The sequence below is a fragment of the Anolis carolinensis genome, chromosome 2 (genome assembly GCF_035594765.1).
Source record: "Anolis carolinensis isolate JA03-04 chromosome 2, rAnoCar3.1.pri, whole genome shotgun sequence".
Lineage (NCBI taxonomy): Eukaryota > Metazoa > Chordata > Lepidosauria > Squamata > Dactyloidae > Anolis > Anolis carolinensis.
In genome coordinates this window covers 156,756,579-156,772,541 of record NC_085842.1, presented here as the reverse complement: position 1 = coordinate 156,772,541, position 15,963 = coordinate 156,756,579, and the positions used below count along the sequence as shown (strand labels likewise).

The 15,963-nt window shown below is 40.9% G+C and overlaps 1 protein-coding gene across 2 annotated transcripts; it reads left to right on the top strand.

The window, feature by feature from the left end:
• Positions 1–2,682: 2,682 nt before the first annotated feature.
• On the top strand, positions 2,683–15,438 carry ccnt1 (cyclin T1). Of its 2 annotated transcripts, XM_003217013.4 has the most exons (9): positions 2,683–2,905; positions 4,548–4,629; positions 6,013–6,141; positions 6,895–6,955; positions 8,170–8,232; positions 8,780–8,825; positions 11,078–11,241; positions 11,524–11,594; positions 12,050–15,438. In XM_003217013.4, the coding sequence occupies exons 1-9, from the start codon at positions 2,727–2,729 to the stop codon at positions 13,421–13,423; spliced, it is 2,169 nt and encodes a 722-aa protein (XP_003217061.1). In that variant the 5' UTR covers positions 2,683–2,726; the 3' UTR covers positions 13,424–15,438. The 2 variants fall into 2 exon arrangements, with proteins under 2 accessions (XP_003217061.1, XP_062826973.1); XM_062970903.1 differs by lacking the exons at positions 2,683–2,905; positions 4,548–4,629; positions 6,895–6,955 and having other exon boundaries at positions 6,009–6,141.
• Positions 15,439–15,963: the final 525 nt, after the last annotated feature.

Here is a 15,963-nt window from a genome sequence, read left to right as displayed (position 1 = left end):
ATCATTAATGTTGTTGGGGGTCTGATGTCTTGATAACAATGCTACTGCCTAGTTGGCCCTCCATATCCATGGATTCTGTATTCACAGATTCAAACATCCCTAAAAGTATTGTTTAAAAATTCAGAAAGCAAACTTTGACTTTAGCTATTTATATAAAGGACATAATTTTATGATGCTATTGCAGATTGTGGGCTTTGAGCATCCATAGATTTTGCCATCCAAAGGGAGTTTTGGAAGCAAACTTCAGTGGATAGCAAAGGCTCACTGTATTTAAAAATACCTTAAAACAGTAACCTTAATTTATAGCTCCAACAAAACATGACCGAAACCACAACTTGTAAATTAAATACAACCTTCCCCTGCTTTCTTTGGAAACAAAAAAAAATCAACTTGCAGTTTTTAAAAAAATGGGGAATAACTGTTAGAACAACCTAAATGCTTTAAAATAATCAAATATGTGGCATAATGCACTGTTGAGACTCATTGCTGTATCCTTTTCCAAAAGGCAGTCCTTGAACCCCTTGGGTCTCTATCCAATTAGACATTCTCAGGTGAGTAAATCAGGAACAACAGATTTATTTGTTCAAAACTGCCTGCCAGGGAAGCAAGGAAGATAATGCCACACTCCTGAGTCGCAGCTCAGGGGTTTTAGGTTTTAAGCATGCGCACACAAACAATTTCATTCATGTATCTTTTCCCCCTTTGTTCTCTTCTGGTGCCCCTTTATCAGCAATTTACAACAGCATTTCATAACAAATGTTTCCCCTCCTTCCTGTCTAGCAGATCATCAAGTCCCCCCCCCCCCCCCCGTCCTTTGAACTCTCCCCTCTTTCTCATTCAACTCTTCCCTTTGTTGTTTTGACCATCTCCCTCTCAGCCCCCTCCCCCCCCCCCCACTCTCTGTCTAAACCTTTTCCTGGTTTAGTAATTTTCCATTTTTCTTTTTCTCCAGTCCCTACAAGCACAATGGATAAAACTACGAAAACATCTGGGCCTATGGAATGATATTTTTGGGCACATCTTCACTGCAGTTAATGTAGTTTGACACCACTTTAACTGCCACAGCTCAATGTTATGGAGTCAAGGGAGTTTGGTAAGACACCATTCTTCTTTGGCAGAGATGTTAAAGGCCTTGTAAAGATGTGCCTTTGGAATTAGAACTCCTCTAATCTACGCACAATTTTCCACCCAGACAAAAGTCATTCATTTATTCGGTGATACTACGCTGTTTCTGCATTTACTTTGTTGTTTATTCATTTTTTCTGCTCCCAGATCAAGACATGACCCCACTCTCCCACTTCTTTCAATGTTGTTTCTTCACTGATTAAACCCCAAAAGTTTGAACTAAAAATATAGTGAGTAAATTGTTCTCCAGAACTCCTCGTTGGTTGAATGTGAACGCTGAAAGAAGGGCAGTTAGAAAGTTTTTTTAAAATATAAGCAATGTTTTACATAACTCATGTATTTATGAATGGATTTATTAATTAAATAAGTTATGTAAAACACTGCTTACATTAAATAAATGTACTAACTGCCCTTAATGGATTCACTTATACAATTCATTAATTGTCTTGTTGAAAGCTTTCATGGCCAGAATCACTGGGTTGCTGTGAGTTTCCTGGGCTGTATGGCCATGTTCCAGAAGCATTCTCTCCTGATATTTCTCCCACATCTATGGCAGGTATCTTCAGAGGTTGTGAGGTCTGTTGGAAACTAGGCAAGTGGGGTTTACCGGTATATATCTGTGGAAGGTGCAGGGTGGATAAAAGAATGCTTGTCTGCTTGAGGCAAGTGTGAATGGTGCAACTGGCCACCTTGATTAGCATTAAATGGCCTTGCAGCTTCAAAGTCTGGATTCTTAGTGCCTGGGGGAATCCTGTGTTGGGATCTGGTCCTGAATGTTTCCTGTCTGGAATTCCCGTTTTCAGAGTGTTGTTATTTATTTACTGACCTCTTTGATATGGCCTAAGGTCTAATCAATAAAATGTTCTTCTACTGATCTGATTTTAGAGTTTTTAAATACTGGTCACTAGATTTTGTTCGTTTTCATGGTTTCCTCCCTTCTTTTCAGTGTGCACAACACTCAGAAAACAGAGGAATTCCAGACAGGAAACAATAAGGGCCAGCTAGCCTCTCCCAACAAAGGATTAACCCAAGCAGGAAGCAGCCAGTCTTTTAAGCTGCAATGTCATTAAATGCTAATCAATGTGATTAATTGAAACATTCACACTTGCCTCAAACAGACGAGTTCTTTCTCCCACCTTGAACATTCCCCAGATATATAAACCCCGCTTGATTAGTTTCAAGACCTCTGAAGATGCCTGCCACAGATGCAGGCGAAACGTCAGTAGAGAATGCTTCTGGAACATGGCCATACAGCCCGGAAAACTCACAGCAACCCAATAATAAATTATGTAAAACATTGCTTACATTAAATACATTTTCTAACTGCCCTTGGTGAATTCGCTTATACAATTCATTAATTCATCCACGACTCGCTGGGGCCAAAGACACAGCAAGAGCAGAACATCCGCTTTCGAAGGATGAGACAGTTAATACCGGAAGTTCAAGACGCCATACTTTCCAGTGGAGAAGGAACAGGAAGTGCGTAGAACGCATACCGGAAGTGGTAGAAGGAAGAGGCTGGCTGCGCAGATCTCGCGGTCGTCGTCCCTTGCGTGCGTTTCGCGGCGCATGCGTGGTTGTCGACGGCGACGGCGGCCATCATGGCGGTGTGTGGCGCGGCGGCGGCTGAAACGGCCGAAGTCGGAAGGCGCTGGTATTTCACTCGGGAGCAACTGGCGCGGAGCCCTTCCCGCCGCGCGGGCCTTGACCCGGACAAGGAGCTTTCCTACCGGCAGCAAGCGGCCAACCTGCTCCAGGACATGGGCCAGCGCCTCAATGTGTATCCCTTTGGGAACTAGGCCGCAGCAGGCAGGCCGGGCGGGTGGGAAATGCCGGCTTCGGAGCGGACCCGACCCAGGGGGGCTTTGGGCAAGCGGCTTGGACCGGGGTTCCCTCCGAAGCTCTTTTTAGGCCGCGCCTGCCCAGGAACGCGCCGGGGCTCGGGAAGGGAGACGGGGAGCACCGGAAGGCCGGGCGGGGCATGGCGCTGGGCCTCTGGACGGCCTCTTGGGTTAAACGGCTGTGTGGTGAGGCCCAAATCTCTGGCGACGGAGGGACCACACTCAGATGGAGTGCCCCTTGGTCGAAATGCCTGGGAGCTGGAGTGCTGTAGGCCTTTCCCCCGGTTTTGAGATACCTGTATTCACATGGAATTAATTTATGTTTCATATAACCGTATTTATTTGTTTATTTACCATATTTATATCCCGCCTTTCTCAACCCTGAGGGGGACTCAAGGCAGCTTAACCGTCTACCTACAATTTGAAAATAACGTTTGGCACAAAATGTGGTAATACTTTAATAATGTTCAGCATGAAGCAACGTTTATGTACTTTAAGGAATCAGAAAGCACCAGCCACCTATAAGGACAGTTTTGAAGTATTTCGGGTATGAGATGCACATTTGGGTTCTGGCTCCACCTAGCATCCTCCTGAGATATGGGATTTCATGTAGAGTTCTCTAGAGAGTACTGTAGTTCACTCCTTTAATCAGTGGGACTAAAATGAAATCACGGAGAATGCGAATCTCCTCACCTAAAGCTAATGTTTGCAATTCCTTTAATTCTCGCGCCCATTTTGTTATAAAACAAAGGTGGCCCTGTCCCAACCAGTTATGTGGACAATTTTGGAATATTTCAGAATCTGGACATGGGTTACTCAACCTGCATTGGGTAATAAGTGGAAGATGGACTTCTTTTGTAATGGGATTCACAGCTTGTTTTGAGATAACATTATGATGGCGGATCTCTTCTGACCCATTGTTCCAGGTCCTACTGGTGAGCCGTTACTGCAGCTAAATCAAATGGGGACCATTCTGTCACATCAGCTGACATTTCTACATGTCACTGCTCATCACAGAGAATGGGAGGGGATAGTAATAGAAACTTGTGACCATTTTTATCTTGGAATTAGCCCAACTATTTATAGTGGCTCAAAGTTGGGAGATCCTCTGAATTCTGGGCCAGAATTACAAGTATTACAAGTATCCCCTAGCCTTCATTACCTCAGATCAGGTCTATGCGGTGTTTGACCTCCACAGAGTGAATCCACATCTCTTCTGCAATAACTGGTCAGATTAGGTGTTCCCCAGAGATCTCAAGGGGTTATATATAAATAAGGGGAGAAAGACTTAGTTTGAAAAAGTAATCAATTCCTGGCTCTTACATATATTGGCTATTTTGAATTTTTCAATATAACATTTATTTTGCTTCATTTTTCTATATCAAGAGGCTATATGCTAATAGCTTATGTAGGTTGTATGTTTGCTCAAAAACATTTATATGCATTCTTTTTCATAACATTGTGAAATTGCAGCATAGCCTGTTATCCACAATTTTTGCATGAATTACAACAAAATCGATGAATAATTGTCAGTAGTCTTAAAAACACCAGTCTGATTTTTCCTTAACCATAATGCTGTAGTTCCCAGCTGACTATTAACACAGCTATTGTCTATATGCATCGATTCTACATGGTTCAGTCTTTTACCCAGTTTCATCGGAATGTAAGTATCCATCAAATTGTTTCTGGTGCTTTCGTGATCTCTGTGTAGCTTATTACTATTTGCTAACAGGGTAAAGAGAAGAAATCCTGTCTAAGGTACAGTAGTGGAAGTCAAGTTAAGAATGTTCTGAAACATATTTGACTCCATGACATGGTTTAAAAAATCAGTTATATCCCCCTTTTTGGTTTAAAGTACTCCTTACACTAATTATAAAAAATTAGTATAATAAAGCATATACATTACTCTGCATTGATACTAAAACAATAAGGCAGGAGCAGACTAAAATGTAAAAACAGCAGCATTAAATGAAAATAATTTTGAGGACAAATTCATTGCTCAAATGCTTGTCCCATTTTTAGCTGTTGTCTAAAAACACAGAAGAGGGGTGCCCTGCAAAGTTCTTGACAAAACGCCTTAAAATCTGGGCACTAGAACTAAGATGGCCCACTCCTCATCTACTGTTTGCTCTTTTTAAACAATTTGAAAAGCTTGGTTATTTCCTTTAGATGTGTGTCAAATGGATGGTGAGAATCAACAATAACTTCTCAATTAGGGTTGACAAATTTTAACTGGGGTTGTTACATTGTGGTCCCAAAGCTGTTCATTCAGCTATCTTTTTTCTGACATTAAAATGGATTTTTTGCATCTTCTGGCATACCTTTTAACCTAAAAAAATCGCTTGCTAAATATTCAAAGTGGGTGTTTTCACTGTTCCTTGTACCTCCTATTTTGGGGACAATATTTGAACATGCATGTGGTCCCTGGACCCATTGACTTCGTTCCCCCATTTCATATAAAGATCAGCAGTACCATGTCTCAAGAAAATTGGATGACATTTGCTCACACATCATCAAATCGGTTGGGCATTTGACTTTCGCAGAACTTGAAGGGCAGTTGATGTAAAGGAAGAAAAAAAGAGGTCCTTGTCCTAAGTACGTGGCACCATGCATAATCCTATCTAGACTATCATCTGGTATTGTTGCCACATTTTCAAAAATTTTCATATAAAACTTTCAAAACTATAAACTTGTGTCTTTAAGGAGAAAGTTAGTTTAGATTCTCCAGAAATCTACTCTGCATTAAATTAGTGTTTCTTTTGTGCATTGCATGTGAATAAGGAGTCCTGGATATATGTTCTGCAACTAATGTTGTGTAATGTATATATCTGATGTTTCTTCTATCGTTCAGACTGTAGGGTTTTACAAGTTGAAATACAGTGTGAAATTGGTTTTTTAATGTATGTACTATGTAAAGTACCTTATAAAACTTTAGTGATACTGCTAGATAATGTTGTCAAGCTGGCTTTGCTGGACATTTGGGAGCAATGAGATGTACTGCCATTTGGAGGAGGAGAGTGTATTTATATTTCTCTCCTTTGTGAAGTCTGTAGCACCAGCTGCCCTTTTCCTGGCAGCTAAGGTGGAAGAACAGCCTCGAAAACTGGAGCATGTCATCAAGGTTGCCCATGCCTGTCTTCATCACCAAGAGGCTCTTCCTGATACACGGAGTGAGGTAAGTAGTAACCCGCCTGTGGAACCTGCAGTGTTCATCAGCTGAGGATGGAAAAAGAACAAATCCTGGCAGTGCAAATCCCCCCGTGCGCTATTGGATGTTCAGTGCTTCTTTCTTTTTTAAAAACAAGCATAAGTAAATTCCAGAACTGTGATGACTAATGCTTGGATATTATTGGTGCATAGTACAGAAAGCTCTGAGGTTTTGTAAGCCAAATAGCTTCTCTGTCCTGTGTGTCCCTGCTAAAGTATGAATGAAAGCCAGGTGTGTAGCACTGTTTACATCAAAGGGTTGATGTTGCCTGCCAGGATAGCCCTCTTTTGGTGACACCAATAAATGAAGTTTGAAATTCAGACCTATCCTTGCCATTCAAACAGGAGGTTTGTTAAGCACGTTATTTTGCATCTCACCACAGCCCTTCCTGACAGGACCAGCACATCTAACCTTGGAAACAAGGGGGAAGCTTTATTGTGATGCCAAATTGGAGGAAAGGGCCTATTTTTAAGATAAGTTAATGGCAGTTGAAGTCATGAAGCCCGTATGAAATCAACGATGCCATCTATTGCAAGAAATGTTGGGCACTTGCAATTTTTTTTCCTGGGAAAGGGATAGTTGTACCAGCTCCCTCCAGTGCTGAATGTGATAAAGATTCCCCCTTGGTATTTTTTTACTTCCTCAAGAGAGTGTTAGAAATATGCAGGCTTGATACAGAGTGCCTCATCACAAGTAACCTGCCTGTCCTCTCAACCCCAGGCTTACCTGCAACAAGCCCAAGACCTGGTCATTCTAGAGAGCATAATACTGCAGACCCTGGGTAAGTTTTTCCAAGCGGACGGGCTGCTTCATGAATCTCAGACCCAGGATATTTCCGCAGCGTGGAGAGTCTAACCCCCGTCTTCTTCACAGCTGAAAGGCAGAGGCACAGCGGGCCAGTATGGGAGAGCATCCGCCTTGATGATAAACTTTGTCACAACTGCCAGTTATGACCTGTTTTATTTGTTTTGTTTAGGAGGAATATATTCACATATGTGTATGTGCATAAATTAGCTTGAGTTTTTCTCAACAGGCTTTATATTGTTAAAGTTTCAGTCTATACGCTTAGGAAACTTACAACTTGTTGTCATAATGGCATTATCAGTATTGTCACCTATGGTGGGAAATTGGTAGCCATGCAAATCAATATGAATTACTGCTATTGGGATCTTGGTACCGATTGCTTATAATTTTGTTTTAGGAGAATTTTTAGAAGTTAAAATTGTATTTATTCTCCACTTTTAATAGCTACTTAATATATAGCCACAGACCTTTACACAATAGTGCTCTTAATCTTCCCTGTTAGATGTAGGCGTAGAACATCAAGCATATTTCAGTCACCAGTGCAAAAGGACACCGATCTAGCTGTGAAGCATTTTATGGAATAACACAATTAAAAAAAATTGCAAAAGTTCACTTAAAGTTATTGCTATCTTTTCTGGACAATAATCCATTCTGATTGTTCAGGAAGTGTACACAGGTTTTGTACGAGTGTGTAGGAATATAAAATCAGCAGGTCCAAATATTTCTGCATAAAGTTGATAAGAATAAAAACAGGAGTTTAAACAATCTGAACTGTTAAAAAATCCCAGTTTTTAAAAACTAAGTTGAAATGCTATTAACATCTGTTCCCTGGAAAGCAAAATCTTAACTTGTATGTTTTTGGAAGTAGTAGTTCATATTTCAAAGAGATATTAGACTTCCTGATGTCTTAATGCACAATACACTCTGTTCTGGCATTGTTGGATGTATTTCAATGTAATATTTTCAACAGGGAATGGGATTGCATCAAAACTTACCAGTAACTGTCATTTTCTTGTGCTGGATAACATCAATTTGAACCTAGGAAGACGTCCTCCTTGCACCTAAGCAAAGAGCAAAATGGGAAGGGGATGGTCAATCTACTTTGCCTCCCAGGATCAGAGGCAAGTGTGGTACGTAGAACCATAAGGATGTTCTGTCCATTGCCTAATTGTTTCTTTGTTTTCTTCACAGGATTTGAGATCACCATAGATCACCCCCATACTCATGTTGTGAAGTGTACACAGCTAGTTAGAGGTAAGCAGAGTTCTTCTGTGGCTATAATTCTGATATAGCACATGTCAAACTATTTTCTGGCAGGTAGTTTGTTTCAGGGTGGAGACTTGTTTGTGTTTTCATATGGAAGGAGCAAATGAAATGCAGAAGAGATGATGTTACTGTTCACCAGCCTTCTGTACCTGTGGATTTTCTATCCACAAATTCAGCCATCTCTAATTTGAAAATATTTAAAAGAAATTCCAGACAACAAGCTTGATTTTTGCCATTTTGCTGTGCTGTTGTGTATTATTGGACTTGGGTGTCCATGGGTTTTGTATCAGGAAGCCTGTTGTATGGTGGTGGTGAGCAGTACTGGAACCAAACTCCAGTGGATACCAAGGTTCTCCCTGTAACTATCTACAGTGTTGGTAAATGGGAAATTCAAAAGGGATGTATTAAAGTGAGCATTCATGGCAGATTCATATACAGAGATTTATAGTGAATCATAGTATGCTGCTATGTTTTTGAGTTAGTGCCCCAGGAAAACTTGGGAAGACTAACATCTAAATTCTCTTTCTCTTTTTAGCCAGCAAGGATCTGGCACAGACTTCTTACTTCATGGCTACTAACAGGTAGGTGTTGACTCAGTTTTATCTTTCTATTTTATATGGGATTTTAACCTGTTGCAGAGGAATTCTCCAACATTTTGTAGAAAAACTGAAACCATGCTCAGCATATAGATTTGGATGTGAGGGCAGTTATATTAGAGGAATGGATTATAAGCATGATTTCTGAACTTCAGATCAGAAGCTTAAAATGAGAGCAGGTTCATAATTATAATAGTACATGCATAGTTGGTTGTTGCCTAAAGAGATTTAAAAAACCCACACATTTTGATAAAGTTTCCTTTCCTGGCCACCTAAAGCAAATCTTTCTTGCCATAAGTGACAAGCTACACAAATGTTTTAGATAAAACTACAGTATTTTCTTGCTAAGAAAGGTGGATGAATTCCCACTGACTAGAAATCAGTAGACATACAGCAGCTTCAGTGCTGGGACAGGATAGTAAAAGACCAGAATGTTTATACTGAGAAGTGTTGTTGGCTAGAGTGTTTTCTTCTCGAATTCTCCAGAAATCGTGTGCATTTTATAGATGCAACATTTTATTCTAGCAGCCATTGCTGAGTTCCATATTTTTCTCAGTTGTGTTTCAGACACTTTGATGCAAACATAATTTGAGTAAAAGAGTGTATAGGTACGATATATGCCTGAGTGGATCTCGTAAGTGGTGCACCATTCAGCATTTTGACTTTATTGTCTGTTAAAATGGGAAAGAGAATGTGTAAAAATATGAGTAGTGCTAGTGACAAATTGGTGGTGATTGAGTTCTCTGTCTAATGTCTTATTTTCTCATTCTTCTGGAAAACAGATTTTAAAATACACTTGTAGGATACATTATATTTGAATGGTGTGTTGTAAACCGTATCATACGCTAGTTCTCTTGAAGAATCAATATGAAGAATGATATGTCTGGGGTATTAAAGCCTCATTTCTACTTGTATGCAAATTCAATTTAATTAGCAGCTGCAATACGCTCCATGTATCTTTTTTTACCTCTGAAAGTTGGACTACTTCTTGCCCAGAAACCGCATACATACAGACAGTTATGTGAACTATAACTGTAACACATCTGCAGAATACACTGCTTTGAAATATAAATACACAATCGAATAACCCTTTGCCTAGTTCGCCTTGCTAGTATCTCTTGTCAAGACAAGGCTTTTGATGCTGTCTTGAAGAACTGACAATTTTACAGTTAATATATTGAGGAAAATTTAAATTGTCTACAGTTTGATAATCTTAATGCATCACTGGATTCTGGGGCTTTGAGTTTGAATACCCTAGATCAGAGACTTCCAAACTGTGTCGGGACACACTAGTGTGTCGCCTGTGGTCCCTAGGTGTGTCACATGAAAAATGCCCCCCTCCCATGTTCCCACAAACAAAGGCTGGTACTGTTCAAGTGTAGATACTGTTATAACTTTTATAATTTAGACAATTTGTTGATTGAGTTGCAGTAAATGCCACTAAAATTGATAAGTTACTAATTAAGACAATGATGTTTGTGATGAACAACATAGAATGGTTATAGAGGAAACTATACAATAATCAACTGTAGTACAGAAGTATAAAGGAAAAAAAATCCAGACTTCATTTATACAGTAAAGATTACATAAAACATTTATATAATGTGTGTGTGTGTAGTATGAAACTCTTATAAGGGGTTATTTTAACCTCCAATTTGCTAGTAAAATTAAATTACCATGTCACAAAAGGGTGAATGTCAAAAAAATCATGTCACCAACATGAAAAGTTTGGAAAGCTCTTCCCCAGAGGCACAGAGCAAGTCTGATCTTGGAAACTATGCATGGTCAATCCTGATTAGCACTTGTATGGGAGACTGCCAACAGGTGTCAGAGGCTATATTTCAGAAGAAGGGATTGGCAAAAGCCACATTTGACTATTCCTTGCCTGAGAAAACTCCATGAAATTAATGAGACCACCAGCAGTCAAGAGCTGACCTGAAGGCACATTACACAGGGAGAATATATTGCTGTTGGTCATCAGTATATTTCCCATAGGCCTTTTAGAAGGTCCTGAAGTTCCAGGCTGACAGAAGCTCTGAAAACCTTATGGGACAAGGCTGAAACCAAATTGTTAATGTAGGGAGACTTGAACATACAGAATAACAAGAGCTTTTAAAGCTCTGGGATGGATGCCCACTTCTTGCAGTGTCTGTCCAGCAGGCGGCTGTGTGTCCTGCTGCCGTTCAGGCTTGGGAGCTTACAGCTTTCTGTTTCTCTCTCCCTGCTGGTGATGTCAGCCTTCACCTAACCACCTTCAGCCTGCAGTACACCCCTCCCGTTGTGGCCTGCGTCTGCATCCACTTGGCCTGTAAGTGGTCCAACTGGGAGATCCCAGTCTCCACGGACGGGAAGCACTGGTGGGAATACGTTGATGGCACTGTAACTCTGGAACTCTTGGATGGTAAGTTTAGAGCAAGGTCAAATATGTTCCATTGAACAATAAGGGGTATTTCCTTTACTTGATATGTCACTTCTAAGGGACTATCTCTCCAAGGTTTCCAGGATGACAGTATACAGTGGAAAGAATTAAGTGGGATGATTTATGGTATATAATTTGAGCCAGTGGTGCTAATCTTGGGATTGCTCTGTTTCTAAAAAACAAAGGTAGAAGTTTAAAACAGTCTCCAAAACCTTTCAGATGTTATGCCTCTCACCATGCAATGTGTTTGTGTTTTTTGTACAGAGTTAACTCATGAATTCCTACAAATCCTTGAGAAAACTCCTAATCGGCTGAAACGCATCAGGAATTGGCGGGTAAGAAGCCCTGTGCAGTGTTCTGTGAACTGACAAAACTTTTTATGGATTTCAATTTGATAAGTAAAGTATAATGATCATTCAAAGGAAATATGCTAGTTAATATATTTCTTGTAGTTAATCATTTGACATTTGTAGATTCTCCTGAGCTCCCACTGATAGTAGGGGCAGCTGTGGCCATTGCTGTTTTAGCAGTGTGGGTGTTACAGGAGGCTGTAAAATGTGTGCAGTGGCCACTTGCAGTCTATAGTTGCATGTTGTCCATCACTGCTTTAGGCGCGGAAGACTAAGGCTTCATATAGTTTGATGTAAACTGGACGCTATTTGGGAGTGAGGATATATTTTTACAGAATTTTTAATGAAATTAATTACTGTTGAAGTGCATGTGACATTCTTTTCACTCAGAGAAAATGTGGGCTTTCTGGTACTACAAACTTTGCTTGTGCTCATTTTAGGCCTGCCAAGCAGCTAAGAAATCCAAGACGGATGAACAAGGTGATGACGACTGCCTTTCGGAACAGACCATTCTTAACATGATCTCCAGAAGTGCATCAGACATGACCATTGCAGGTCTGATGAGTATGTCTACTTCCTCAACATCCGGAGCCATGACTTCATTGTCAGCCACAAGTGGGGATTCTCCAGGAGAGCTGGGGAGCACGGATGCAATGTCGGCAGAAAGCTGGATAGCCCCACATGTAGTACATAAACTGGAAGTCAGCCATAGAGCTAATGAAATTTCAGCCGGCACAGACCATTCCCATCATGACAACAGCAGTGGCTCTTTCTCTAAGCAGAATATTAAAAGTGTGCCACTAGCAAAAGTGTCATTAAAGGAGTATCGTGCCAAACATGCTGAAGAGCTTGCTGCACAGAAACGCCAGCTGGAAAACATGGAGGCTAATGTGCGCTCCCAGTATGCATATGCTGCTCAGAACTTGCTTGTGCAGCAGCAACGGGAAAGAGATGTGCAGCAAGAAAATAACCCATCCCCAATCATTCTAAAAATCCCTTTGGGCAGCAACTCGGACGGCTCTGAACGGCCCTCTGCTGAAAAGGCTGACAAACCCTCACCGGCCCTCAAAGTGCGGTTGCCTGCACCTGTAGATAAGCCTGCTGTTTCTTCCTCCAAGCCAGAGGAAATAAAAATGCGCATCAAGGTGCCGACTCCCTTGGATCGTCATAGCTCCTCGGACGAAAGCAGTGGCAAGAACCGGGGAGAACACAAGGAGAAACATAAGCTTCACTCCTCTAACCACCACCACCATCATAATCATCATTCCCACAAACATTCACATGTGCAAGCTGTTGCCAGTACTAAGCGGCCAGGAGACTCCAAGCATGGTAACCAAAGTGGCATTGCATCCCATAAAGTGAGTTATGTTCCCACTTGTTCTTCTCGCAAGAGACCCCTTCCTGAGGACACCTCAGCTGCGGCACATGAACCCCTGTTGAAAGTCAGTAAGAATTCAAAAGGCCCGGCTGTGCCGTTTCCCTTCCCTCAGCATGCCGGACACAGCTTGGATACAACTGGTCTGCCTTTTTCCCAGGGCAGCAAAGCCAGAGGGGCTCATGGAAAACTGGATAAGAGCACTGCGGGAGCAAATGGGCATAATATGAACCAGGCCATTGATTACCAAGATACAGTGAACATGCTGCACTCGTTGCTCAGTGCGCAAGGCATGCAACCCACCCAACCACCCTCCTTTGACTTTGTACATTCATATGGTGAATACTTGAACCCCAGAGCTGCTGCGAGTGGGGATAAACCACGGCCGCCCCCCTTGCCCTCAGAACCTCCCCCTCCCCTACCGCCCCTCCCCAAGTGATCACCATGTTTAACTACTGAGGTTAGGCTGTCTTCTGCGGAGGGCTTGTTGCTCATAGTGATCTCTACTGCCTTGTGTGAATGCCCCGATCCCTCTTTTTAAAATGTTTTTTATTATTGGTATAAGAATGTGGAGCCCTTTGAAGCTGTGAAAAGATATACTCCTTTTTCTCCATGTGCTTCCCCCACCACCTCCAGTCGTGATGGAAAGAGATGATGGGGATTGTTTCCTGTCGTACTTGCTCTCATTTTTGGAGGCATTCAGAGGTCATGAAACAACTGAGGTGGCACAGGGCTATTTAAATTGTCAGTCTTTCTAAAGGACATTTAAAAATAATATAAATTAAGTTATATGTTCTTAGTGTTGATTTTATTTTTCTAAATTGGGACAAAGGAAGGGTTTGCAGCAGAAGCTGCAATGGAGGTGGGGCTTTCCCTTATATGTGTTTTGTCCTAGTGGAATTTACTTCCCTACGAATGGAGGTAATGCAGGTTTGAAAAGAAAAAAGGTGTGAAAACCTCTGAGAAAGCTTGAGTATTGACCGTAAGTGCAATGGTAGGGTAGGGGGTGGAGCTATCCAGTTTCTCCCTGCCTTGGCTCTGACTGTTCACCAGCGGATGAGTAGAGACAAATGCAGGCATGTATTTCCAAAAAGCTTTGGAAATAATAAAACAGTGTGTGGCTAGTTTTTTTCAGCCCTCCCTGCTGAGCAGGGAGGATGGAGGAACATAGTTTTCTTTAATCTTCAACTTCCCTCCTTGACCACACTGCTTCCATTGGGGTGTCCTGTTGTGCCTGTCACCTAATACAGTCATGTGAGGATTAATGTTTGCCTAGCGTAGGCACTAAAGTTCTGATATGATTGTGATAAAGGTGGACAGGACTTCGTGATCCTGTGGGAATTTTTGAGTGTGCCTTTAAAAAGAAGGGTCGCTGCAGCAACCTGTCTGGGAAAGGTAGATATTTGGGAGGAAGAGGCACAGGAAGGGAGGTGTAATGCCTATGTGAATGTTAGAACAGTAATCGTGATTCTGGGATGCTTTAAATTGTATTTAAACTGCATTATGGGATATGAGATTTTCATATTGCTAGAATGGAAAAAAACCTTTAAAGTTGATGTTCAGGCAGCAAGAAACAGAATCAGACATTTGGATTCAAGCTTACAGAACTGAAAGGGTCGGATAAAATCTAGATGAATTCATGGAAACTGATCTGTGTTCTTTTTTAAAGATACTTACCAACAGTACAAAACTGGCCAGCTTGAGCATGCCCTGAATTGGTTTGATTCCTAGTAAGGAACACGTGGGAATTGACTCCCACTGACACTTACTGCAAAGAACTATTCCAGTTTAAAGGTGTACAGGAAAAGGCATAAGAGTTCAAGATTAAATGGGGCTAATATTTTAAAAGTGGCCATTTGTGGTATTTCTGTAGATTACATCAGAGTGTTTTTTTATTGTATGAGATTCATCCTTGAATAATGATTGCAATTGGACAGAACATGGAGTTAGCACTGTTAACTTTGCTCTTCTTTGAGTATATAAACTCTGGTTCAGCAAAGTAGTTCATCGTATTCCCATTGCTCTAAAGAAATGTTGAAATTGAAAGTTGAGAAATGGTTTGATGTAATAGACAATTGGGTTTTTTTCTGGGCTGAAATGGGATACCTTGACTAACACATATCAATAGAATTCTGGTGTCTACAATGGCAAGTAAAATTGAGAACATACTGGTCTGCAGTCTCACATGAGTAATTGCTGCAGAGGATGCATCATGTTTAGATCAAGAAAAGACACTCATCTGTGGGTATCTGTTTGGTTTTTATTGGAGTGTTTTCTTTGAATTTGGAACAGTGATTATTTTTCCATCACATCTAGATTTCTAAAGCAGTGGTATCTCACCTATTGATGGTTGCAAACTTTGGACCTAGTTTCACGTAATCTTTCAGAAACTGTTTCTAATTCCCAGCTCATATTATTACTATTCTAAGTTTCAATAAATGTACTGTCTCCAGATTTGGTTTCATCTTCGGTATTTTGGCAGTTCCAAATTCATTCTTAACCCTAATATTTGAGTGTGCCAAATAATATTTCTGTACCAAAAGGGTTGGAGAACGACCAATGTTTAGCAAGTAATAGTTCTGGATTCAGCACTCTTTGAGTTCTTCACTTTATTATACTGGGATTTTACTCTATTTTCTGATGCATCTAGTTGTCCTCACATACCAAAGTAGGAAGGCAAAATCAATTTGATTCCATTCTTTTTTCTAAATGTAATATCACAAACCTATTTCACAATGAACTAAACAGTTATATGTAATGTTTTTTAAAGTTTGAGTCTTAAGAAACATAGAGATGGGGTTGTTCTAGATCAGGATGGGAAAAATGCAGTCCCCAGGGGTCAAATAAACATTTTCAAATAATTGTTTATCGTTCCTAAATGACCTTTAGGGAGTGTGGAGGGCATTTGCATTGGGAGTCCCCCTGCAGCCCAGTCAAAGCTAAATAGTTGCTTCAGAATGTCCTCAGAATCTAGGAGGT

Coding starts and splice junctions, on each gene's coding strand:
- ccnt1 (XM_003217013.4), top strand. CDS start 2,727: ATGGCGGTGTGTGGCGCGGCGGCGGCTGAAACGGCCGAAGTCGGAAGG. Junction 2,906..4,547: donor ATGGGCCAGCGCCTCAATGT/GTATCCCTTTGG, acceptor ATAATGCTGTAG/TTCCCAGCTGACTATTAACA. Junction 8,826..11,077: donor TACTTCATGGCTACTAACAG/GTAGGTGTTGAC, acceptor TGGTGATGTCAG/CCTTCACCTAACCACCTTCA.